Source organism: Stylophora pistillata, chromosome 3, assembly GCF_964205215.1.
Source record: "Stylophora pistillata chromosome 3, jaStyPist1.2, whole genome shotgun sequence".
NCBI classification, from domain to species: Eukaryota; Metazoa; Cnidaria; class Anthozoa; order Scleractinia; family Pocilloporidae; genus Stylophora; species Stylophora pistillata.
In genome coordinates, this window is record NC_142521.1 from 33,755,509 (window position 1) to 33,780,964 (window position 25,456).

Genomic DNA, 25,456 nt, shown 5'->3' on the forward strand with positions numbered 1-25,456 from the left:
TAATGATTTCATTGACGGTTAGTGGGGTTTTCACCAAGCTAAAAAATGTTACAATGTAGGAACACTTCTGTTGTGATCCTATCCTTTTGTTACTCTCTTCTGATAGCTGAAGAGACTCATGGTTTTCCCATGATCGGAACTATAAGTGGACATTTCAAACAATTGCCGTCGTCAGCGCATGATTTTTTATGACAATATCGCTCGCTTTACAAGTAAATGCCCAAATTAAAACGATAAGAAGGATTATCAAGCACTAGATATTATGTAAAGAAAACCTAATGGTAGCCAATACCTAATGGTAGCCAATAAATCAAACTGCTTTTAGACTTTCTAGTTTCCTTTCACCAAATTTTTAGCCGCTATATAAACATCGCTTTGCGCGTATAAAATTTTTGTAGGCTTAAAAGTCAAACAAAATAGTTGAAGGAGACAAGCTGATACGGATGACACAAATATTGATACACGGCAATGAAACCGTCGTTCATTGTTAATTTTACGAAATGGTGAATGTCTTGGAAATTCAACATTAAACTAGCGTTTTCCGATATCTGAAAACGTACGGCAAATTCACTGCCCACCCTCAGTAAAACTCTGGAAAGACACGAAGTTTATCACAAGTTATCCAGCATCAGGAAGACTCCAATTATTAGCCTGTTATCCTGAACGTTTTTCTACAGTTTTCCCGTGCGCGCGAACGCAGCATTTTCCAAGCGTATTCCCACAGAATAACCAACTGAGAATGCCATGGAAACATGATGTTTGTCGATTGTTTTCCTGTTCCACGAAAACGCTGTTGTTTAGCTTGTTTTCCTGAACATTTTACTCTAGTTTTTCCGAGCGCGCGATCGCTTTACTTTCCAAGCGTTTCCCGCATAATTAACAACGGTAAATACCATGAAAAGATGATGTTTGTCAATTGTTTTCCTGCTCCATGAAAACGCTAGTGTCTAGCTTGTTTTCCTGAACGGCATTCTATAATTTTCCCGAGCGCGCGAACGCTGCATTTGTCGAGCGTTTTCCTGCAGAATTACGAAAAGTAAATGCCATAAAAAAAAGTACGCCGATTGTTTTCCTGCTCCACGAAAACGCTAGTCCTAGCTTGTCTTCCTGAACGTTTTCCTCTAGTTTTCCCGAGTGTGCGATCGCTGCATTTTCCAAGCGTATTCCTAGAGAATTACTAATAGCATGAAAACATAATCTTCGTTGATTTTTATCCTACTCCATGAAAACGCTAGTGTATAGCTTGTTAAACCGAAAGTGTTTCTCTAATCTTTCCGAGCAAGCGAACGATGCTGTTCTCATAGAATTACTCATGACCGTGATTAATCAGTCATAACAGGACGGAAAACGCTTGCACCGTAAGTACCTGCTGTGGTCCCATAAAAGACTTAGAAAAGTTTTCTAAGGTTTTGTATAGGACAACGGGAGGTACTTACAGTGCACGCGTTTTCCGTCGTGTCATGACGATATGTTGTTTGTCTCTTATTTTCGTGCTCTATGGAAACACTTGTGAACAGCACTGACAGTCAGTCCGATTTCTAAATTAAAAGTAGCGGTGATTGATGTAAAATGATTGTTTAAATTGGTTCGTTATTTTTGGAGGGCGAGAATTCCTAACTTGCGGACGTTACGAATTTCTTTTAATGCAAAAAAACGCTGAAAATGAGGGCGTTTTCAAAAAAGCGATTTCCCCAAAGTAAGACCCGCTCAGAAATTACATTTATATCCGATCATAAGCACTGAGCAATTCAGTAAATTTCTAAGAGGACGATCGAGATAGAAGGTCAATAATATTGATCGAGATAGAAAGTCAATAATATTGATCGAGATAGAAAGTCAATAACATTGATCAGTGCCTTCACTCTGTTTCAGCCTTTACGATCTTTTGCAAATTCAAAAGGTTGAATTTATTCCGTTACAATGGACCATTTCTTCATAACGAGCTTTCGTTACAATGCATTGCAATCTTATTGATTTATCTCACTTCCTAAGATTTTAAGTGGTGGCTTAAAAAATGTTATACTTTTAAGTTAATCGTTTCCTTCGGTGATTAAGTATTAAGGTATACGCATTATTAATTATGATACCACGAACGTCATTAAAGCGCCCAATCAAAGCAATTTTAACTCAATACTGTGCTAATGACGGGGTGAAAGCTAAAGAGCATACGAGAAGTTTGCTTTTGGCCGTCTACGCAAAGTGCGGAAGTAAAAAAGTGCCCTGCTGCTACCTCACCTGAACGCTACACGATCTAAAGCTACGGCGATATTTCAGCAAAAAGATATATCATGACGACGAATCCATTGATCTTCTTTTAATCGCTTAGGCAATATTTGCTAAAAAAAAATGTAAAGCTGCAATATTATTCCATCGAATGATTGTTGCGACTTGTCACAAGACGGTGCAACATATTGCATAACGTGTATCGGCGGATGGGCTTTGCTGCCTGTTTCCGTGGCTCTGTTTTTCGACTCTTCAAAGCCCATTTAAAATCACCAGTTACACGGGCTAGCGATACATTGGAAGAAAACAGTGTGGTTTTATGATTTTCGTTTACTTTTCATTTACACGATATTGTAATCGTTTTTTTTCAGCCAGACAAGTTGCAGGCAAAAGTGGCATTTCTTCCTGGTTTCTTCAGTCTCCTTATGAAGTACTCGTCATAAGGGTAAGGTGGTTAGTTAAAAAATAGAGCCCATGTTGCCTCGCGTCTGTTTAGTAAAAGATTAAAGGTGACGTCAAAGTATGGTAATACTAAAAAGTTACGCACGAGGCGCAGCCAAGTGTGTCATTAACGTTTTAACCACATCTTGACGTCTTTTTTGATCTTTTACTGAACAGATAAAGCAATTTAAAATATATTTATTTTATATAACTAAGAAAAGATTTTGTCAGTGGTGACGTCATCAATGCGTCTCTACCTAATAGATCTTAGATAAGAACCAATCATGCAGTTTATTAGATAACTCTTATTATATACCTTTTTATATCTTTTATATCTTTATTTTGTTGTACGCAATTGAAAGTTGCTTTTAGAGCTCGTAGTTATTTCCTAATATGAAATTTCAATCTCGTTTACTCAAGAATAACAATTTCAAACTGCCTTTTGAAAATTTTCATTAGGATCTCTCATTCATTGAAATCGCTTTATCGGCCTTCAAGACTTGAAATAAACCACGAAAATCGATAAAATGGACATAAACCGGGGGACCAAATGAGAAAGCCGGACAATGGCTCTCACTTGGAACTCGTTAAAAATAGACTTAAGATTTATTGCTATCATATTCTATTAATATACTTACGAAAATCGATTCGTATACATTAACATCTCTTCCCTAACTTTTGCATATATTTTTTTTATAAATCATCGCCCTACTGTTTTATCATCCGAAATCTGCATAATATGTTTAAAAATTTAAAAAGCTAGAGTACTGATACAAGTGTTGTTGCTTTTGTAAGTTGATGAGGATCAGAAATTTCGGCCTGATCGGTCTCAAGTTCTGTGTTCTTTACAGCCGGGCGCAACGATATGGGATCTGCATATTTAGGCGTCTTAGGGGAAGAGTGTGTTAGAATTCATGTAAATTTTTTTTTGTTTTCCTGTAAAAATCAGTGTGTCATAAAATTAGTTCGTTTGAGAGACCTTTGGAAAGAAAAGAACAACAGTATTGTTTTTGAACGATTATAAAAAGACCTTACCAATCAACCTCCTAAAAAACTGATAGACACAATAGCAAAACGGCCTCCACCTTACAAAAACAACAGCAACAAAACTAGAACTGTACGGTAACCCTCCCCTCTTTACGTTTTTACACCCATTATCCTAGGAACAGTTGACAGTTCCATTTCATCTTTTGTTTCCTTTTCCGCTCTTCGTTCCATCTTCTTTTCAACTGCATTGTACTTTCGACCACGACAAGCTTCCACATCAGCTAAAAGAAGAGAATAGAGAAGTCAATTTTAATGTGCTCTGGTTAAAAACAAGGCAATCAGAACACAGAATTCGCTTCATATTGCCTAAGGGCAATGCCGATTAACTCTAACAACTAATTACCAAAAAAGTGGCTAGTAGCGGATAACACCTAGTCGTGGAGCAGCTAGGTGAATAGCAATTTTATTAAAAGCTGTTTTGGTAAAACAGTGAAATAATATAGCACAAAAATATGGTTTATTCAATATGTAAAGGTTACTTTTTTGCGGGAGGGGGGAAGGGAGGAAGGGGAGCAGTGAGCTGTAAATCCAGAGCGGGTTCCTAAGAGATGAATAGTACTGGGTATGCGGAATTTGAGTTAGCCAATAAGAGCGCGCCCTCAACCCCTTTTTTGGTATATACTAAAATAAAATAGATTAATCGTGAATTTAAAAGACCCATCTCCATTATTTAATCTACGAAATACCTTGGGTAAAATATTTTTGTCTACGGGATCTGATCAAATCAAATACAATCCCAACAACAAATGTCACGACCACGAGGCTTGCTGACGCGTAAATAATGATGGCTTTCATTTCGAAAGGTTGAAACTCTTTCAGCTTGCTATGATTGCTCTTTTCAAAATCACATTTTGTCTCCTCTGACTCATTATTTTCGTCTTCTATTTCTTCTTTTTTTGGTCCGGCATAATTAAGAAACGTCTCCACCTTCTTCCTCACACATTTCGCAAGCTGATCTTCATATTGAATATCGCTATCTCTTGTGGGGTTGCTGTTTTCTATTTTCATCAGTTGGATCGCAACGATTTGGGGCTCCAAGACTTGAACAATCTGCTTGTTGCTGTTGGTGACGTTTCCGGCCTTGCAGCTGTACAGGACAATTCTATTCGATGCCTCTCCGCGCTCTAAGTGTTCTTCCAGTTTTTGGACGGTGTTAAACTCTGTTCATTGAAAAATAGAGCAAAAAATACATTACATCGCAAAAAAATACATTACATCGTATTTAGCTAAAGAAGAAGAAAATTAAACAATGGCGCTTCAATAGAGGCCTCAGTTACTATATTATACACTTGAGGGTTCTGAGAAATACAGCACAGGCGCTTACCATTCTAAAATACTTGATTATCTAGTTGTAATTTTGCTTTACCTTTAATAGTGGCTTGGCTAAACTCCTTACGAAAGAAAAGTCGACTGCCTGTGGGAACTCCGATCTGTGACAAACGAAGAAAAACATCCACTCCTATTTAGGGTATTAACAATGATTTTTTTAAATGTTTTGGAAAGAAAACTTGTTGATATTTGTATGATTATAGATAAGGTAAAAAGAAAATGAAGAAACGGAGGAACGAAGGAACGGAGGAACAAATGAAGAAAAGAAGGATAGAACAAGGGAACCAAGGAAAGAGGGAACCAAGGAACCAAGGAACCAAGGAACTAGAGAATCAAGGAACCAAGGACCCAAGCATCCAAGGAACCAAGCTGCCAAGTAACCAAGCAACCAAGCGGCCAGGTAACTAAGGAACTAATTAACAAAGAAACCAAGCAATCAAGCAGCCAAGCAGCCTAGCAGCCAAGCAACCACGCAACCAAGCAACCACCACGCAACCAAGCAACAAAGCAACCAAGCAACCAAGTAACCAAGCAACCGAGGAACTAAGGAACAAAAGAACCAAAGAACCCAGCAACCAAGCAACTAAGCAACCAAGGAAAAAAGGAACGAAGCAACGAAGGAACCCATGCATGCATTATGTCACATTGTGATATCTTACTTATGTTGTGTTTCGTGCTGATCTATACGTAACAAGATGTGAGCAAAATTTCATCGACGATATCAATACTGTTTGCTTTGAATAAGATTTAGTTTGCCGTCTGCTGATGTTTCGCCACCAATCTAATGGTTCCATACAAATTATTACACTCAAACAACAAATCTATCATGGTACTTACAGATCGACCTATAGTTGTTTCATGAGTTATTATCGCCTTTCTCACCAATCCTGAAGAAACTTCAGCGGTGAGTGTAGACAGAATCATCATACCAATTATCATCCAGGCTGTAGCATAAATGCGGGCCGGAAGAGACTTGGGCGACCTATCTCCATACCTGTTGGGGAAATAAACAAAGCTACGAATAGTGTTATTCAACAACTATTCAACAACTACCAAACCATTCTAAGCAACACATGGCAATCTGCGGTCTTTCCTTACACTTAGGTAGCACGGAAAGCCGGAAAACTCTTGAACAAAAGCTCATCTTTCAAAGCTCATCTTTCAAATCCTCATCTTTCAAAAGCTCATCTTTCAAACCGACACTCTAAATCCCACAGGTATCAACGAACGCTTTTCATTCCACTAATTTATTCGTGTTTTTCTCGTTGCCATGTTCCAACCAATCACGTAGCTCCTTTTTCTGCCTTTAAAAGCACACACAACCCACAATTCCCCTATTCGCTCCGACGAAGGGCTAAAGCTCGAAACGTCAGCTTTTATAATCGTAACGGTGGCCAATTTACCAATTCAATTCAAATTATAACTATTCAATTAGCACACGTTGAATATGAGGCGCTGAATATCCAACACGGTACGTAAAGCCAAGTTGGCTCCGACCAGTCTCTTATCGAATGACGGCAAAGGAAATGGTTTTATTTTTATTTTTTTGCTTGGAAAAATCACGAGACTGAAACGGAACCATTTAAATTAATTTTGACATCACATAACGCTTTAAAAATAACCAATATTTCAAAATTCAAATATCGCATTTCGTGGCAAATTTTCAATTATCTTTTTCCCCCTGCATTATGACTCAGAATCGGCTCAGATTAAGCTCATAATAAGTGGAAATGGCGTTGTTTTCGAGGATATAAAAATTAGTTTGGGGCTTTTCATTTCCGCACGGAAAAACCGGGCTGAACATTGTGAAAACCTTAACATAATCTAATCAGGCACCCTGCGGTTAAATCCGAAATTCAAAGCACACTTTAGAAGTTAGCACCATGTTCGATTAGGAAATCAATACAGTAAGCTAGCCTTGCATAGCTAACCACGGCAGATTGATTTTTATCTCTGCTCTCGTTTCAAATTTTCATCCATTTCGAAGGCGAAATTGTTTACAATAACATTCCGTAAGCTAACGGAGGGCGCCTGTTTTTCTTTGCGTATTCGAACACCTATGAGTCTTAAGAAAGTTTGAGGGTAAACTTGAGCTTCATTGTGGACTTGAAAGAGGACAATTCAATCATTTATAACGGCAGGTCAAATGTTCTTTGCCGAAGACGATGAAGATGGGGAGCAATCTGATATTACTAGGAAATCAACATACTCGAGCGTTTGTCACGCAAGGTCGACAGAAACACATTTGATTGTTCCCTTCCTGCGCTTCTTCGGCCACGAGAATAACACTCTTAAAGTAGATAGATAATATAGAATGTTACCTTGGAAGAGTCTTTCACTGAAAAGCAGAGATACAACTGTAGGAGGACTCACCCCCACCCCGTTGAAAACCCATATGGTAATTATTTTTAACGGAAAATCATTAGACTCAGTCGTGAGTGAAAGAGGAAACTGTGGTATGGTTTTTCTCGGTGATTATCAGACAAATGACATGATTTGGTGGAGGGATACTGAAATTATCATGCTAGAAGAAAAAAATGATGCGTCGATAAATTCAAAGCTTCAACAGCGCCTCCTCTTAGGAATTTTAACTTTTGAAGATTGTTTCCAGCCCCCCTGGGCCAAAATCGTGTTCAAATGCCTTGCCCAGGTGCTACAGTAGATCTTAGTGGTTCTCAATGGGATTAAACTGTTAGCCATAAAATGGCAGAAATTAGCCGCTAGGCGTAAAAATTGACTAATGTTAACCGTTAGTCCTAAAAATAATGTAACAGTAAAAAATATAGCATTAGCCGTATAAAATGGCCAAAAACTGTAACCGTAAGCCGTGAAAGCCATCTTTCTATTGACACCCTCATTTCATCGTCACATCTTTTGTAAAAAGGCACGACCAGCAATTGACTTGACTAGTCAAACTCCACAACCTAGACCTTACAGACCCTATATTCTGAGCCATCCACTTTAAGTACCTACATATTAAAAGGTAAACCGCCATTATTCCACTGGAAAGACCTAATACTTCCGGTTCAAATTCGATACCCCACCCAGGTAAGGTTCAAAGGACGACAGTGAAAAGCCTGTGGGTTTCCCCGGATGTTAAAACAGCGATTGATCGGAGTATAACGTCACTGACACCGATTCAACGCTTTTTGACCGTCAAAATCTAAGAAAGCAATGTCAATTAGTACGCTTAGCAAAACTTATTCGATTGAGTTAACGACCACACCTATAAAAATAAGACAACCTTGTGATCATTTGTAACTCTTTCTCTACAATAAATTTCTTGCAAGAAAACGCAAGCACGAGGTAAAAAGTTGCAAGGACATGTACGCCTAATAAAACAGTGATGCCCGGAACAGGTAATCAAGTGTAATTGCTGGAAGGTATGCTAAGAATTGGCGCTCAGTCTAAAATTAAATCTGTTTCGGCCTCAACACTGTTATTGCTGACAGTCTTTAGGTGTTAAAAATTGACTTTACGGCACAAAATTAGCTGAAATAGTATTAGCTGAAGTATCAAAAGAACTAACAATTTCTCTATAAAGATTACATTGTAAATTTGAGATCAGGCTAACAGCATGGATGAACACATTTTATATCTCGAGACAAAGTCGTCTTTGTGGCACAAAAAATGATCTGCCGCGGACTAGGGTCAGTGCTGCAATCAAAGAAACTTTTAAATAGGAGCTCTGGAAGAAATTTTTAAATCAATTTCGATCTTGACAGCAGAGAGATTCATCCATCCTCAATCTGTTCGGGGTACGGGTGCAAGCGATTTCTCTGTAGAGCTCGCACAGTTTCCAATCCAGAGGAAATTGCCACAAAAAATGAATAATTATATTGAATGAAAATCGTGTGGACAAAAGACATTTCATGTGCTCTGTATTACTGTCAGGTATCGCATCCGGAAAATTTGCGCTAAGAGCGGTATGATGATGGAAATAAAGAAAACACACTAGTGAAAAGCCTTGCCGAAGTGTCTCTATTGACAGCATTCCGGAAACAAAGGTTGCAGTTTAACTACACGGACTGATAAGAGTGAATTTTTCGTCTACAAGCACGGGAGAGACTTGTCTGTGATTGCAAAACTCGTTTAAAAACACTGCACGTGCTTTCACATTTTGCGGTGATAGACCTGTAAAAAATTTCCATACAGGGTTTTCAAATCAAAGGGTAAGTGTAACGGCTACATTATTGCTGACTTAAACCTATAGGACCGAATTTATAGTAATCTCAGATCTAGATTCTTCCGCGAATCGATCAATTGCGCAAAATACCTTGTGTGATTCTCTTGCATATAATTCGATCTTGTGTAGTTGTCTTAAAATCGCTTGTGACTACTAGCTTTTATTTCAATCCCACTCATGTATTTATTGGCGTTTACTTTCCAGGCATCATTATCTAAAGGTCAAAGCTCCACATGGAACACCACTTATTACTCAAAGTAAAGACGATAACACGTATGACCCGCAAGCAGCGACTTGCCTTCTTCCATGAGAAATGGAACACATTCCAGAGGCTCGACGAGAAGTCCAATATTCAGCAAATCGCAGAAGAAGACATACACTTTAGAAGATGTCAAAGAGCAGCACATCGGCAGGGTTCGGCATGTTATTATTTTCTTGCCTTATTTTTACTGTTTTGGAAAGGCTTGTTGGACTGAAAATTGATACATGCCTAATTAAAAATCGGAGAGAAGCAGGATATTGTCTTTCGTCGATCTATACTGGGGAGAAATGAAATTTTTACGATTGCGCGATGTCACACCTCTTTCGTCCCTATTGTTATTAGTGCGCGTTATTCGGTTCAACCTTCTATAGTCGGTTTTCTTGTAACCGAAAATAGGGAAATCAATGGAGAATCAACAGTAACATCCAGGCTGGCGGAGAAGCTTTTATTCCTACGGCGCTCTGGGTAGAAGGACCACAGCGTTACAAACAATTTGTACCGGAAAGAATCCACTGTACTCTTCCAGAATGCGAGGATGTAGAGGTCATGCATGTTGAATGTTTGAAATAAATGAATCGTTTTAATGATATCTCACGTCCAGTCCTTACTAGCGAATTCTGTTTCGGCTCGCGACCATATGGCCGCCACAAAAAAAGAAAAATTCAACTTCTTCTTGTTGCCAGTACCTCTCAGCCAAATTTGCTTTGTTTTGGTTTTGATCTCACCCAATCACAAAGCTCGAAATCGATATCCAGAAATGGTTATGGCCCGAACTCTCTAAAGTCTGCTTGGAATTCCGGATCCGGATTTAACCACGGGGTGCCTAATTAGATTATGTCGTGAAGTAAATAACGATGTTGCGATTTCTACGAAGTTCAGCCTGGTTTTTCCGTGCGGAAATGAAAAGCCCCAACTAATTTTATATCCTCGAAAACAACACCATTTCCACTTATCATGAGCTTAACCTGAACCAATTCTGAGTTATACCGCATGGTGAAAATGATAACTGAAAATTGCCACGAAAGGCGATATTTGGATTTGAACTATTGGTGATTTTTAAAAGCGTTCCGTGATGTCGAAGTTAAATGATTTGGTCCATTTTAAGACTCAAGCCATACCTCAATTTCTCCTAAGTAAATTTGTCTAATTGATACAAGCTTGCTTTCTTTTGCGCTTTTCATGAGCAAAGTTCATTTGCCTCTATCTGGGGCACTGATTTCTACCATTTTATGGCTACCGATGCTCGTTTCACTTTTCGTTAATTTTTTGAGATAAAGAAGAGAGTCTGGGGAAAAAAAACCTTACTAAGTTTCTAAGTTCACTATAAAGCATCTCTGACTGAAATATGAGGATAGTCATTTTTTGGTTGATGTGGTCTTGAAAAAAAGTCGCTTATAATAATTATTAATGATAAAGGCTCACTCTTCAAGAGTTTATTAGACTCAAGTAATTTCATTCAAGTTAAATGACAAAAAAGGTTCACACATAGATAGACAGTCGAATCCGCCCTAAGATCTCTCTTGGATTGGAATTAAATAACTATGTCTAAAAGTGCGGCTAACAAATGACGAAAGCGTCTTTGATATCCGCACCAAGAACGTAGGATCGTATTACCCTGTCCTTATATAATGCTGATATTAATACTCTCAAGTATTTTATGTTCAGTTTTGTACCTGACAAAGAAGGGATTTGAGAAAGATGTTGTTCCTCTAAAAGGATTATGGTTATGAGTCGTTGTCTTCCGCAATTCAGTTCTTCTTACTGTGAATTCCAGAGAATCGCAGGGTAGCGTCGCTTAGTAGTGGAAGGGTAGCTAGTACATAGAGCTCCAAAACGAACGCACAAGCACCACGTGTAACAATCCCAAGTGTTTTAATTTTATGTGATACAAAATGGAACGTAGCCAGGTAGCGATAAATAAGGTAGTTGCTGAATAATTGGTGTGATTGCGATAGCAAATGTGGTAGAATTATGTGTGTGTGCTTCGAATTTGGTAGAGCTCCTAGCGTACTTGAAAAGCGCGGGTAGCGGGATAGACAAAACAATTTTACACTGACTAGCGGAACGCAAGACCCCTTGACAGCGATCAAAAAAATGGTTCTCCCTTTGTCGCAAGCCCGTGATATGAGCGAATGAATGACATAAATTGCGTAACATTTTCACACCAATTACATTAATCGACAAAAATAAACCGTAACGTAGATAAACATTAACTAAGCATAGACAATAGGCGGTTAAGCAATAATCTAAAGTACAAAGAAAATAATTAGCGTTTCAGAACTAACACTTACCCTACTGTTGTCATGGTTACCGTCGCCCACCATGCTCCTTCAAGAACACCTTTGCAGAATGTCGCTGGAAACTCAATCGAATTCTTCCGATGATCCTAAAATAACAAAATATATTTAGGCGAGCCTTTTAGAAAGTGGAACTCCAGCTAATCAACTGTTTTGACCTATATTTTAGTTGTGAGAGGGAAATTTCTTTCTTTTCTTTTTTTTACCAAAGAAGTGAGGGGTCGTCGTCTTTATGTTTGGTGAACAGTGAAACAAAGAGAGAAGAGAAAAAAAAAAAAAAAAAAAAAAAAAAAAAACACTTCACGAGGGAGTCAGAGTCAAAATTAAATCATTAATTAAAATTGGATGACACTTGCCATTTTCAATCAAGAGTGTTTCGTGCTTAATCCAGAATCATATTAACATGCAGTTTAAAAATAAGAGTCTTAAATTTATTTTGCCAGAAATCTTAATCCAATACAAAATCCTAAAACTATTATCATTTCAAATAATGCATCAGTGAACTACCGTCTAGCCTTATTCACTCAAAAAAACAGACTACGGACCGACTTACCAGAAGCCATATGACAATCCCTGATATCAAAGTCCACGTGACGCAGATACAGACAGTTGGCCAAAGGTCCCTAAAAGATTCGCGAACCACTGTTAGAATATCGTAGTTTTCTTTCCTCATCACAAGGTATGGGGTTGGTGTGAAGAAACCATAGACAAACCTTTTGTCTCTCTTGTAGCGTTGCAAGCTTTTAAATACTGGATATCTATACTGGACGGAAAGCGCTGACTGAGTTTGGTTTAGTTCGTTATTTAAGCAACCTTGTGTTGCCATCTTCAAAAACAGTTCCGCTTGTGTTAAATTCCATTCCTTGTAATTGATTTTAGGCTTCGCCCAAAACCTTTCTTTGTTCCATTCTACGGAGATTTTATGCTCCCTTAACCGTGATGAGTTCTGGCTAGAGCAGTTATGATTCCTACGTGCACAGCACATCTCCTGAATTGAGGTCAAGTTCCTTGAGGAATTTTTTTGGGCACTGCAGAACATCACAAACTTTTTTATACATCGATTGGTGTAAAAGCGTGGCACTGCAACGACATATAATTCCGCTTTTCGGCAGCAATTTTTGAGATCGTGCTCTGAGCCGTTGCAACAAAATTTCTCACATCCTCCTCCATAATGCACCACTCCTTCAATGTCACAGACAATTAAGACTCCAATTGTAGCGAAAAGATATGCTATGGTTTTCATATTAAGAGACGAATCTGCAAAATAAACCGCGCCGACTTTAATTCCTCTCAATATAAGTCTTGTACAGCTTATTTATTCATATTCGGTACCAGATGCTTCTTTACTTTGAGCAAGTCGTTGACGTTTTTATGTTATATTAGCATATTAAAACGTGGAGAGCTAAATTTAGGCAAGCCATCTGAAATCTAATGTCAGGTTGCGACCAATCTCAATGTGTTTTAGATATCTAGATGATCAAAACAATTATTGTTGACGGGTAAGCTATTAAACCTGTAATAGAATAACTGGTGATAATTTAGTAATTGTTTGTATATAAGCATGAATAATAAACGCCAGCCAGCGCTTTAATTTCTGCGCATTGGAATAAAACAAATACAACGCGGCACAAATTTCCTTCAGATTAAATGTAATTAAATCATTGAAGAGTTCGAGATCAGTTTCGTGAGTAATTCAGAGAGAGAAATTTCCGAAAACAAAATGAGATTTTAACGATTTCCATCCGTTATCGCAGCTATTTATGAATATTTCACATGTAAAACACACTCAAATGTAATTTTTTTTTCAAGGAGTACTTCCTTTATTACCATAGGAACCAAACAATGTTGTCTCTGATCTACAGAGCTTTCTGCGTTCCACATACTTATAGATGAAAATACATTTAAAAAATTTGAAAGATATCAATACGATAAATCGACCTTTTCATAAATTCTGCCGTTTCAGAAAAGGAAGGCAAAAATTTATGATATCATTCATGAATTCTTCGAACGAAGAGGAATTAGTATTAGAAGCAGTAGGTGGTCGTTTTAATATTTCTTAGGAGAAACGGGTTAACAATACGAACATATTTTCATTTAAATTGGTAAAGGTTCTGTGTCATAACGCATTTCAGAACCAAATTTTTTAGTTAACTTGGAAATGTTGAGCAAAGTCTGCATTTTGATTTGGTTTGGAAAGGTTCGTGTATGTGGAAAAAGTGCAAAGTTTTCCGTTTTGCCGAACACAGAAAATGGCATCACATTTCACCGTCCATCCTTTGGCAGTATGAGGCTGTACGGGCACAATTTTCATCCTTTTGCTCATTACAACTCATCTAGTAAGAGCATTCAAGGAGTTATCCCTCGTTTTATGAAAACTGCACTCAATACTTGCTGTCCAAGACTACGAATTTATGACGAGAAAATGAATATTCCTAGCTATTGTGAGATGGAAATACTCATTCGGCGAAATCACGACAAAAATCCTGTCTTTCATTTTCCAATTTTTTCAAGCAAAAGAGAAACAGAACAGCTTCAGAGGAGGTTTTTGGCACTGATTCATTCACCAGGACCTGCAGTTTTGAAATTTATCCGCGGAATGGATTCGTTTACAATTGGACTTCTATACCTTCTAAAGGACGTGTGGGCACTGGTGGTAATTTCCCTTTTACACGCCAAACTTGCAGGAATGATCATGTGGGTTTTTTTTTTTTTTTATAAGCAAACTCGAATTCTGTTAATCGTCATGACTTGAGCGCCTATCGCTAGAAGAAATGGTTTGGATTAGGATTTAAATGTGATATTAATGAGAGGGAAGAAGTATAGGTCGACGAACATTGGAACGAGGGACGCAATTTGGGACATCACTATTCCAAAACAAATAATGAAGCTCGATTGAAGCCCGAAATTCGAATTAATTTGTTTAGCTTTCTTCGACTGCTTCGCAAAGGTTTTGTGAGGCCTTGAACTGAAAACAGTATAATACACATATACATCTGCTAGTCAGTTTCACATTTTGCCAATAATATTTGAGCACTTTTGTTGCACCTGGTTTTTGAAACATTCGATATTTTATTGAACTCTCGTCAATTCTTTCGCACTATTTCGAAATAAGAGCGCCAAGCTATGAAAACCTACATTACACCAGTGTCAAAAATGGTACGTCATCGTCAAGAGTGGTCATCGCAAAATCATTCCAACAATTGAATAAACGGGATCCCTTACCAACTCCGTATCCAGAAGGATAAACTCAGCATCACTTACATGAAATTTTTTAATGACATGAAGATTAGAGAAGCTCTCTTCTAACTCCTTTCAAAAGGCTGTTAGTAGCATCTTCAATAGTCTCCGTCTTGTGAACACTTTGCACATTTTGTAAATTGACGGAAAGTGTCCTCTTCGATCAGCTAAACGTTCTCTCATCCAGTAATCTTAAATGAACTGAAAAACTTTTATATATTTTAAGTTGCCAACACTGCAACAACGTTTGTATCGAGTTCTTAGACGTTTCATTTTCAAAGATTGAGTCTTCGACTTGAAACCTGATTGAAATAGCTATTTAAAGGCCTATTTCCAACCGAGATGCCTTGCGCGGCCGGATCATTTTTCATACATGAAAAATATGCTATTTTCCTCGTAGTTGCGGAATCGCTTTGATATCTTCTTCCATCTTACTAATTAGGGCTTTCAAAGTTCCGTCTTCAATCATGTGCGAACAACAAACTATCGTAGTATCCATATCAGTAAATATTTTTTAATTCTTACATGTATGACGGTGAAAAACGTCATTTGAAAAGTTGATGCCGCCGAAGAAGCGGTCTAGAGGAAGGCCGAGTCTGCCCGGCTCGGCAAAGGTTATTCGACTTCGAGGGTCTGCGTATGATTTATGGAGGGCAAGGAAAACAACCATGGGTTTCGGTAACACTACAGACAGTGCTTTTGCGGAAATGTTATTGTATTGTTCCTACGATGGAACTAGAGACTCCGGGGAGGTTTTTTCGAGGTGAGAATAGTTATTTGACTGATTTTTACTTGAGATCCTGAGATATGTATGTAAGCGATCTCATTTGTAGAAGTCATTATTCTATAATTGTAATGCGTAAAGTAAATCAGTTTTGGCCAATATTGGTTATTTGTTTATATTTTATTTAGTGTTGAAGCCGAACAATTTCCTTCAACATCAGGTAAGCTTTGTGTTTTATACAAAGACTCGATTTATGATTTTTCAGTCTCAAATATTTAGCTGCAAATTTGTTTACTGTGTTATTCACCAAATCTTTGTTTTCCTTTTAAATAGTGTTTGTGAATGACTATCAGAGTTCGCCATTTGACAATGGCGCGATTCCAAAACAAAAACAAACGACTGCAAAGGATCTCGGATGGATATGGGCCTTTAAGCTTTGGGCACCGGGTAACTAGATCTGTTGTTTCCAATACAGTCGCTGGGAAATTAATCTGAGAGACATTTCTGTCAGGCAATGGTCAGACCATGATATGAAAGCAATCTATCCTTTATTGATGGTAGCAAAATCAAATTTCGTAATAATTTCTTTTAAATCTTCTTCACTAGGGGAGGTCCATGTAGGTATGTTCTAATTAGCTCAATTTTGCATGCAGAATAAAAACCGGCCATATTGTTTGCTAAATTTGACCCATTGTGAAGATTTCTTGTTTTAATTTCAAAAACAAAATCATCCTAAACAAAAAAGGTTTTATTGAATTAATATCAGTTCACTAAGAGCGCAGTGTTAATAATTAGTTTTGCTGTAGGTGTTCTATTGAGACACGTATCTATCGTTGTTAACCTTTCCCCCTTTAGGTTTTTACGCCCATTATCCTGGGAACCGTTGACAGTTCCATTTCATCTTTTGTTTCCTTTTCCGCTCTTCGTTCCATCTTCTTTTCAACTGCATTCTGCTTTCGACCACGACAAGCTTCCACATCAGCTAAAAGAAGAGAATAGAGAAGTAAATGTTAATGTGCTCTGGTTAAAAACAAGGCAATCAGAACACAGAATTCGCTTCATATTGCCTACGGGCATTGCCGATTAACTCTAACAACTAATTACCAAAAAGGTGGCTAGTAGCGGATATTCACCTAGTCGTGGAGCAGCTAGGTGAATAGCAATTTTATTAAAAGCTGTTTTGGTAAAACAGTGAAATAATATAGCACAAAAATATGGTTTATTCAATATGTAAAGGTTACTTTTTTGCGGGAGGGGGGAAGGGAGGAAGGGGAGCAGTGAGCTGTAAATCCAGAGCGGGTTCCTAAGAGATGAATAGCACTGGGTATGCGGAATTTGAGTTAGCCAATAAGAGCGCGCCTTCAACCCCTTTTTTGGTATATACTAAAATAAAATAGATTAATCGTGACTTTAAAAGACCCATCTCCATTATTTAATCTACGAAATACCCTGGGTAAAATATTTTTGTCTACGGGATCTGATCAAATCAAATACAATCCCAACAACAAATGTCACAGCCACGAGGCTTGCTGATGCGTAAATAATGATGGCTTTCGCTTCGAAAGGTTGAAACTCTTTCAGCTTGCTATGATTGCTCTTTTCAAAATCACATTTTGTCTCCTCTGACTCATTATTTTCGTCTTCTATTTCTTCTTTTTTTGGTCCGGCGTAGTTAAGAAATGTTTCCACCTTCTTCCTCACACATTTCGCAAGCTGATCTTCATATTGAATATCGCTATCTCTTGTGGGGTTGATGTTTTCTATTTTCATCAGTTGGATCGCAACGATTTGGGGCTCCAAGACTTGAACAATCTGCTTGTTGCTGTTGGCGACGTTTCCGGCCTTGCAGCTGTACAGGACAATTCTATTCGATGCCTCTCCGCGCTCTAAGTGTTCTTCCAGTTTTTGGACGGTGTTAAACTCTGTTCATTGAAAAATAGAGCAAAAAATACATTACATCGCAAAAAATACATTACATCGTATTTAGCTAAAGAAGAAGAAAATTAAACAATGGCGCTTCAATAGAGGCCTCAGTCACTATATTATACACTTAAGGGTTCTGAGAAATACAGCACAGGCGCTTACCATTCTAAAATACTTGATTAGCTAGTTGTAATTTTGCTTTACCTTCAATAGTGGCTTGGCTAAACTTCTTTCGAAAGAAAAGTCGACTGCCTGTGGGAACTCCGATCTGTGACAGACGAAGAAAAACATCCACTCCTATTTAGAGTATTAACAATGATTTTTTTAAATGTTTTGGAAAGAAAACCTCTTGATATTTGTATGATCATAGATAAGGTAAAAAGAAAATGGAGAAACGGAGGAACGAAGGAACGGAGGAACAAATGAAAAAAAGAAGGATAGAACAAGGGAACCAAGGAAAGAGAGAACCAAGGAACCAAGGAACCAAGGAACTAGAGAATCAAGGAACCAAGGACCCAAGCATCCAAGGAACCAAGCTGCCAAGTAACCAAGCAACCAAGCGGCCACCACGCAACCAAGCAACAAAGCAACCAAACAACCAAGTAACCAGGCAACCGAGGAACTAAGGAACAAAAGAACCAAAGAACCCAGCAACCAAGCAACTAAGCAACCAAGGAAAAAAGGAACGAAGCAACGAAGGAAGCCATGCATGCATTATGTCACATTGTGACATCTTACTTATGTTGTGTTTCGTGCTGATCTATACGTAACAAGATGTGAGCAAAATTTCATCGACGATATCAATACTGTTTGCTTTGAATAAGATTTAGTTTGCCGTCTGCTGATGTTTCGCCACCAATCTAATGGGTCCATACAAATTATTACACTCAAGCAAAAAATCTATCATGGTACTTACAGATCGACCTATAGTTGTTTCATGAGTTATTATTGCCTTTCTCACCAATCCTGAAGAAACTTCAGCGGTGAGTGTAGACAGAATTATCATACCAATTATCATCCAGGCTGTAGCATAAATGCGGGCCAGAAGAGACTTGGGCGACCTATCTCCATACCTGTTGGGGAAATAAACAAAGCTACGAATAGTGTTATTCAACAACTATTCAACAACTACCTAACCATTCTAAGCAACACATGGCAATCTGCGGTCTTTCCTTACACTTAGGTAGCACGGAAAGCCGGAAAACTCTTGAACAAAAGCTCATCTTTCAAAGCTCATCTTTCAAAGCTCATCTTTCAAAGCTCATCTTTCAAAGCTCATCTTTCAAAGCTCATCTTTCAAAGCTCATCTTTCAAAGCTCATCTTTCAAACCGACAGTCTAAATCCCACGGGTATCAACGAACGCTTTTCATACCACTAATTTATTCGTGTTTTTCTCGTTGCCATGTTCCAACCAATCACGTAGCTCCTTTTTCTGCCTTTAAAAGCACACACAACCCACAATTCCCCGATTCGCTCCGACGAAGGGCTAACGCTCGAAACGTCAGCTTTTATAATCGTAACGGTGGCCGATTTACCATTTCAATTCAAATTATAACTATTCAATTAGCACACGTTGAATATGAGGCGCTGAATATCCAACATGGTACGTAAAGCCAAGTTGGCTCCGACCAGTCTCTTATCGAATGAGGGCAAAGGAAATGGTTTTATTTTTATTTTTTTTCTTGGAAAAATCACGAGACTGAAACGGAACCATTTAAATTAATTTTGACATCACATAACGCTTTAAAAAAAACCAATATTTCAAAATCCAAATATCGCATTTCGAGGCAAATTTTCAATTATCTTTTTCCCCCTGCGGTATGACTCAGAATCGGCTCAGATTAAGCTCATAATAGGTGGAAATGGCGTTGTTTTCGAGGATATAAAAATTAGTTTGGGGCTTGTCATTTCCGCACGGAAAAACCGGGCTGAACATTGTGAAAACCTTAACATAATCTAATCAGGCACCCTGCGGTTAAATCCGAAATTCAAAGCACACTTTAGAAGTTAGCACCGTGTTCGATTAGGAAATCAATACAGTAAGCTAGCCTTGCATAGCTAACCACGGCAGATTGATTTTTATCTCTGCTCTCGTTTCAAATTTTCATCCATTTCGAAGGCGAAATTGTTTACAGTAACATTCCGTAAGCTAACGGAGGGCGCCTGTTTTTCTTTGCGTATTCGAACACCTATGAGTGTTGAGGGAAAACTTGAGCTTCATTGTGGACTTGAAAGAGGACAATTCAATCATTTATAACGGCAGGTCAAATGTTCTTTGCCGAAGACGATGAAGATGGGAAGCAATCTGATATTACTAGAAAATCAACATACTCGAGCGTTTGTCACGCAAGGTCGACAGAAACACATTTGATTGTTCCCTTCCTGCGCTTCTTCGGCCACGAGAAGAACACTCTTAAAGTAGATAGATGATATAGAATATGTTACCTTGGAAGGGTCTTTCACTGAAAAGCAGAGATACAACTGTAGGAGGACTCACCCCCACCCCGTTGAAAACTCATATGGTAATTATTTTTAATGGAAAATCATTAGACTCAGTCGTGAGTGAAAGAGGAAACTGTGGTACGGTTTTTCTCGGTGATTATCAGACAGATGACATCGTTTGGTGGAGGGATACTGAAATTATCATGCTAGAAGAAAAAAATGATGCGTCGATAAATTCAAAGCTTCAACAGCGCCTCCCCTCAGGAAATTTAACTTTTGAAGATTGTTTCCAGCCCCCCTGTGCCAAAATCGTGTTCAAATGCCTTGCCCAGGTGCTACAGTAGATCTTAGTGGTTCTCAATGGGATTAACTGTTAGCCATAAAATGGCAGAAATTAGCCGCTAGGCGTAAAAATTGACTAATGTTAACCGTTAGTCCTAAAAATAATGTAACAGTAAAAAATATAGCATTAGCCGAAAAAATGGCGAAAAACTGGAACCGTAAGCCGTGAAAGCCATCTTTCTATTGACACCCTCATTTCATCGTCACATCTTTTGTAAAAGGCACGACCAGCAATTGACTTGACTAGTCAAACTCCACAACTTAGACCTTACAGACCCTATATTCTGAGCCATCCACTTTAAGTACCTACATATTAAAAGGTAAACCGCCATTATTCCACTGGAAAGACCTAATACTTCCGGTTCAAATTCCATACCCCACCTAGGTGAAATTCAAAGGACGACAGTCAAAAGCCTGTGGGTTGCCCCGGATGTTAAAACAGCGATTGATCGGAGTATAACCTCAGACACCAATTCAACGCTTTTTGACCGTCAAAATCTAAAAAAGCAATGTCAATTAGAACGCTTAGCAAACTTATTCGATTGAGTTAACGACCACACCTATAAAAATAAAACAACCTTGTGATCATTTGTAACTCTTTCTCTACAATAAATTTCTTGCAAGAAAACGCAAGCACGAGGTAAAAAGTTGCAAGGACATGTACGCCTAATAAAACAGTGATGCACGGAACAGGTGATCAAGTGTAATTGCTGGAAGGTATGCTAAGAATTGGCGCTCAGTCTAAAATTAAATCTGTTTCGGCCTCAACACTGTTGTTGCTGACAGTCTTTAGGTGTTCAAAATTGACTTTACGGCACAAAATTAGCTGAAATAGTATTAGCTGAAGTATCAAAAGAACAAACAATTTCTCGACTTAGTTGTTTTATTTCTCGAACAGTTTCCAGCCCGACCAATTTCCGTGAATTTTGTAACTAAAAGTCTCAATTTCATAACTCAGGTAAGATTCTTTGTTTGTTGTACTGATTTTAAATGGCACATCGTTTATCATACATTTGTCCTCAGATCTAGTTCACCATATCTATTTCATTCTGTTTCCAGCTCCATACTTGGTATTCTTCTCCTATTTCAATCATTTTGTTCTTTGCCTCTGTTTCGCCTTTGCTCTGACTTTTGATCCTTTCCCTATTGTTTTTCTATAGCCATTTGTTGTTTCGTGTTCTGCCTATTGACTCTTCTAGGTAATCCCCGCTGCGAAATTAACAAGTTTCACAGCAATGACTAACTGATAAGAAAAATTATCATATAAAAAAAGGTTTGTTAAAAAACGCTATTCATGGATGTTCGTAGCCGTAAAATTACAAGATGGGAACAAGATTGAAACAGTTTCAGCCTTGCGTGACAAATGCTTGAGTGTGTCGCATCTATTCACGGATTACTTCCCGTCTTCAACGTCTTCGACAACGAGCATTTGACCTGCAGTTATAAAGGATTGAAATGCCCTCTTTCTCCATAATGAAGCTTAAGTTTACCCCGGAGCTTTCTTAAAACTCATAGGAGTTCTAATACGTAAAGAAAGAGAGGCGCCCTCCGTTACCTTACGGAATGTTATCGTAAACAATTTCGCCATAGGAAATGGATGAGAATTTGAAATTAGAACATAGCTAGCAGAGTCGCGCAATCAAATCCATTATACGTGAGCGTGCTCAAAATCCCGATAGTGCACGCTGATAGCGTCAGCAAATCCGACTTCGCCAGAAATTTTTTTTTTCGCGCGAGCGGCCATTGTTAGCGCGGGGAAAAATAATATATTTCGCGACAATAATGGATACAAACAGACACCCGGCCTACTAGTCCGAAAACGAAGACAATGTTTGGACCTTTTCCCTTGGGCTAGAGTTCTTAAATGAGGCAGAAAAAGAGAAAAACAAAGGAAAAGGATACTCGGCATCAGCGCCATCAGGATTCGCTTTAACTGATATTGTTGTCCGTTTTTCGCGTCGGATTTGATGCACAATTCCACCGGCTATGTTCTAAAACAATTGGTTCATGCTTTCAGCTGTGCACTATCGAGTTATGGAGCACGTGGGAAGTTTGGAGAGCACTCATGAAGTTAGAGTTGCCCTCGGCTATCGCCTCGGGCAACTCTTACGCTTCTTTCGTGCTCTCTAAACTTCCCGCGTGCTCCATAACTCGATAGTGCACGCTAAAGCATGGACCAATTGTTAATGAGAGCAGGGATAAAAAACAATCTGTCATTGTTGGCTATGCAAGGCTAGCTTACTGTATTGATTTCCTGATCGAACGCGGTGCTAACTTCTAACAGTCCGGGTCATAGCCAGTTCTGGATACTTAATGATGTCACCAACATGGGTGTCGTGATGGGACCTCGAAGAAACCCATTCATTACTTTATTCAAACCCTAGCGACTTTGTTCCCTAGCCACATCCCATGAAACTTTATAAAATTACAGAAGACAAGCTATTACACACATTGAGCTAAGAATTGATGGCGGCCGCGATGACGAGACAGAAAAATCCAAATGAAAAGTCGGGTGGAGGTGCTTCTTGCGAAGCGCTCGATTGGGGAGTAACCTCTCTTTAGTTGAGGTTTTCAGGTATATAACATTTTGTTGGATTACTGAAAAAAATATTTTTACAAACTGGAAAAAATTTTCTTCCAGTCTGTTTAAATTCCAATCGAGTGCATGGATTTTGAAAGTCTGTTAGTGTGCAAACTACTAGGCGGATCCATTTTGTCCAGATCCATCGCCAGAGTATCGCGTAAGCCATAAATTTTAATCATACGTTGTGGTCGGGCAATTTAGGAAAAAAGGAAAATTATTTATTGGACCTTATAAAGATTACATTTGAAGGTGTAGTCTGATCGTCCGGGTGAGTGTAGTCCTGAGAAGGACTGTTGTCGGTGGCAGTGACTGACGTTTCGACATGACTTCCGCACAGGTTGTCGAAACGTCAGTCACTGCCACCGACAACAGTCCTTCTCAGGACTACACTCACCCGGACGATCAGACTACACCTTCACATGTTACCCCCGGGTTCAAACCATTTACTGCGAAAGATTACATTGTAAATTTCAGATCAGGCTAACAGCATGGATGAACGCATTTTATATCTCGAGACAAAGTCGTCTTTGTGGCACAAAAAATGATCTGCCGCGGACTAGGGTCAGTGCTGCAATCAAAGAAACTTTTAAATAGGAGCTCTGGAAGAAATTTTTAAATCAATTTCGATCTTGACAGCAGAGAGATTCATCCATCCTCAATCTGTTCGGGGTACGGGTGCAAGCGATTTCTTTGTAGAGCTCGCACAGTTTCCAATCCAGAGGAAATTGCCACAAAAAATGAATAATTATATTAAATGAAAATCGTGTGGACAAAAGACATTTCATGTGCTCTGTATTACTGTCAGGTATCGCATCCGAAAAATTTGCGCTAAGAGCGGTATGATGATGGAAATAAAGAAAACACACTAGTGAAAAGCCTTTCCGAATTGTCTCTATTGACAGCATTCCGGAAACAAAGGTTGCAGTTTAACTACACGGACTGATAAGAGCGAATTTTTCGCCCACAAGCACGAGAGAGACTTATCTGTGATTGCAAAACTCGTTTAAAAACACTGCACGTGCTTTCACATTTTGCGGTGATAGACCTGTAAAAAATTTCCATACAGGGTTTTCAAATCAAAGGGTAAGTGTAAAGGCTACATTATTGCTGACTTAAACCTATAGGACCGAATTTATAGTAATCTCAGATCTAGATTCTTCCGCGAATCGATCAATTGCGCAAAATACCTTGTGTGATTCTCTTGCATATAATTCGATCTTGTGTAGTTGTCTTAAAATCGCTTGTGACTACTAGCTTTTATTTGAATCCCACTCATGTATTTATTGGCGTTTACTTTCCAGGCATCATTATCTCAAGGTCAAAGCTCCACATGGAACACCACTTATTATTCAAAGTGAGACGATAACACGTATGACCCGCAAGCACCGACTTGCCTTTTTCCATGAGAAATGGAACACATTCCAGAGGCTCTACGAGAAGTCCAATATTCAGCAAATCGCAGAAGAAGACATACACTTTAGAAGATGTCAAAGAGCAGCACATCGGCAGGGTTCGGCATGTTATTATTTTCTTGCCTTATTGTTACTGTTTTGTAAAGGCTTGTTGGACTGAAAATTGATACATGCCTAATTAAAAATCGGAGAGAAGCAGGATATTGTCTTTCGTCGATCTATACTAGGGAGAAATGAAATTATTACGATTGCGCGATGTCACACCTCTTTCGTCCCTATTGTTATTAGTGCGCGTTATTCGGTTCAACCTTCTATAATCGGTTTTCTTGTAACCGAAAATAGGGAAATCAATGGAGAATCAACAGTAACATCCAGGCTGGCGGAGAAGCTTTTATTCCTACGGAGCTCTGGGTGGAAGGACCACAGCGTTACAAAGAATTTGAACCGGAAAGAATCCACTGTACTCTTCCAGAATGCGAGGATGTAGAGGTCATGCATGTTGAATGTTTGAAATAAATGAATCGTTTTAATGATATCTCGCGTCCAGTCCTTACTAGCGAATTCTGTTTCAGCTCGCGACCATATGGCCGCCACAAAAAAAGAAAAATTCAACTTCTTCTTGTTGCCAGTACCTCTCAGCCAAATTTGCTTTGTTTTGGTTTTGACCTCATCCAATCACAAAGCTCGACATCGATATCCAGAAATGGTTATGGCCCGAACTCTCTAAAGTGTGCTTGGAATTCCGGATCCGGATTTAACCAAGGGGTGCCTAATTAGATTATGTCGTGAAGTAAATAACGATGTTGCGATTTCCACGAAGTTCAGCCTGGTTTTTCCGTGCGGAAATGAAAAGCCCCAACTAATTTTATATCCTCGAAAACAACGCCATTTCCACTTATCATGAGCTTAACCTGAACCAATTCTGAGTTATACCGCATGGTGAAAATGATAACTGAAAATTGCCACGAAAGGCGATATTTGGATTTGAAATATTGGTGATTTTTAA

At 38.7% G+C, this 25,456-nt stretch overlaps 3 protein-coding genes across 3 annotated transcripts in view; 1 reads left to right on the plus strand and 2 right to left on the minus strand.

Moving 5' to 3' along the window:
- Window positions 1–1,890: 1,890 nt before the first annotated feature.
- On the minus strand, window positions 1,891–13,226 carry LOC148735739 (uncharacterized). Its single transcript, XM_088755707.1, has 6 exons — window positions 12,339–13,226; window positions 11,780–11,874; window positions 5,878–6,034; window positions 5,078–5,141; window positions 4,398–4,871; window positions 1,891–3,932 (listed from the first exon to the last, which is right to left on the minus strand). The coding sequence occupies exons 1-6, from the start codon at window positions 13,026–13,028 to the stop codon at window positions 3,802–3,804; spliced, it is 1,611 nt and encodes a 536-aa protein (XP_088611833.1). The 5' UTR covers window positions 13,029–13,226; the 3' UTR covers window positions 1,891–3,801.
- A 717-nt stretch (window positions 13,227–13,943) lies between these two features.
- On the plus strand, window positions 13,944–14,886 carry LOC148735740 (uncharacterized). The gene has a single exon (XM_088752028.1). It carries the CDS (start codon window positions 13,944–13,946, stop codon window positions 14,535–14,537), a length of 594 nt encoding a protein of 197 aa, XP_088608154.1. The 3' UTR covers window positions 14,538–14,886.
- A 1,401-nt stretch (window positions 14,887–16,287) lies between these two features.
- The window catches only part of LOC148735741 (uncharacterized), a 14,628-nt gene continuing 5,459 nt past the window's right edge, over window positions 16,288–25,456 (minus strand). Inside the window, exons 4-7 of the mRNA XM_088752991.1 lie at window positions 18,586–18,742; window positions 17,874–17,937; window positions 17,195–17,668; window positions 16,288–16,728 (exon numbers count right to left, since the gene is read on the minus strand). Of these exons, the coding sequence (XP_088609117.1) occupies window positions 16,598–16,728; window positions 17,195–17,668; window positions 17,874–17,937; window positions 18,586–18,742 (826 nt within the window). The 3' untranslated portion in view covers window positions 16,288–16,597. The remainder of the gene's footprint in view (window positions 16,729–17,194; window positions 17,669–17,873; window positions 17,938–18,585; window positions 18,743–25,456) is intronic.

What these genes read in the sequence shown, in the direction of transcription:
- LOC148735739 (XM_088755707.1), bottom strand. Translation starts at nt 13,028, where the DNA reads ATGAAAACCATAGCATATCTTTTCGCTACAATTGGAGTCTTAATTGTC. An exon ending in GTAACCATGACAACAGTAGG is followed by an intron (nt 6,035 to 11,779) that starts GTAAGTGTTAGT and finishes TTTCCCCAACAG; the next exon opens with GTATGGAGATAGGTCGCCCA. An exon ending in ACAAAAATATTTTACCCAAG is followed by an intron (nt 3,933 to 4,397) that starts GTATTTCGTAGA and finishes CTCTTCTTTTAG; the next exon opens with CTGATGTGGAAGCTTGTCGT.
- LOC148735740 (XM_088752028.1), top strand. Translation starts at nt 13,944, where the DNA reads ATGTTGAGCAAAGTCTGCATTTTGATTTGGTTTGGAAAGGTTCGTGTA.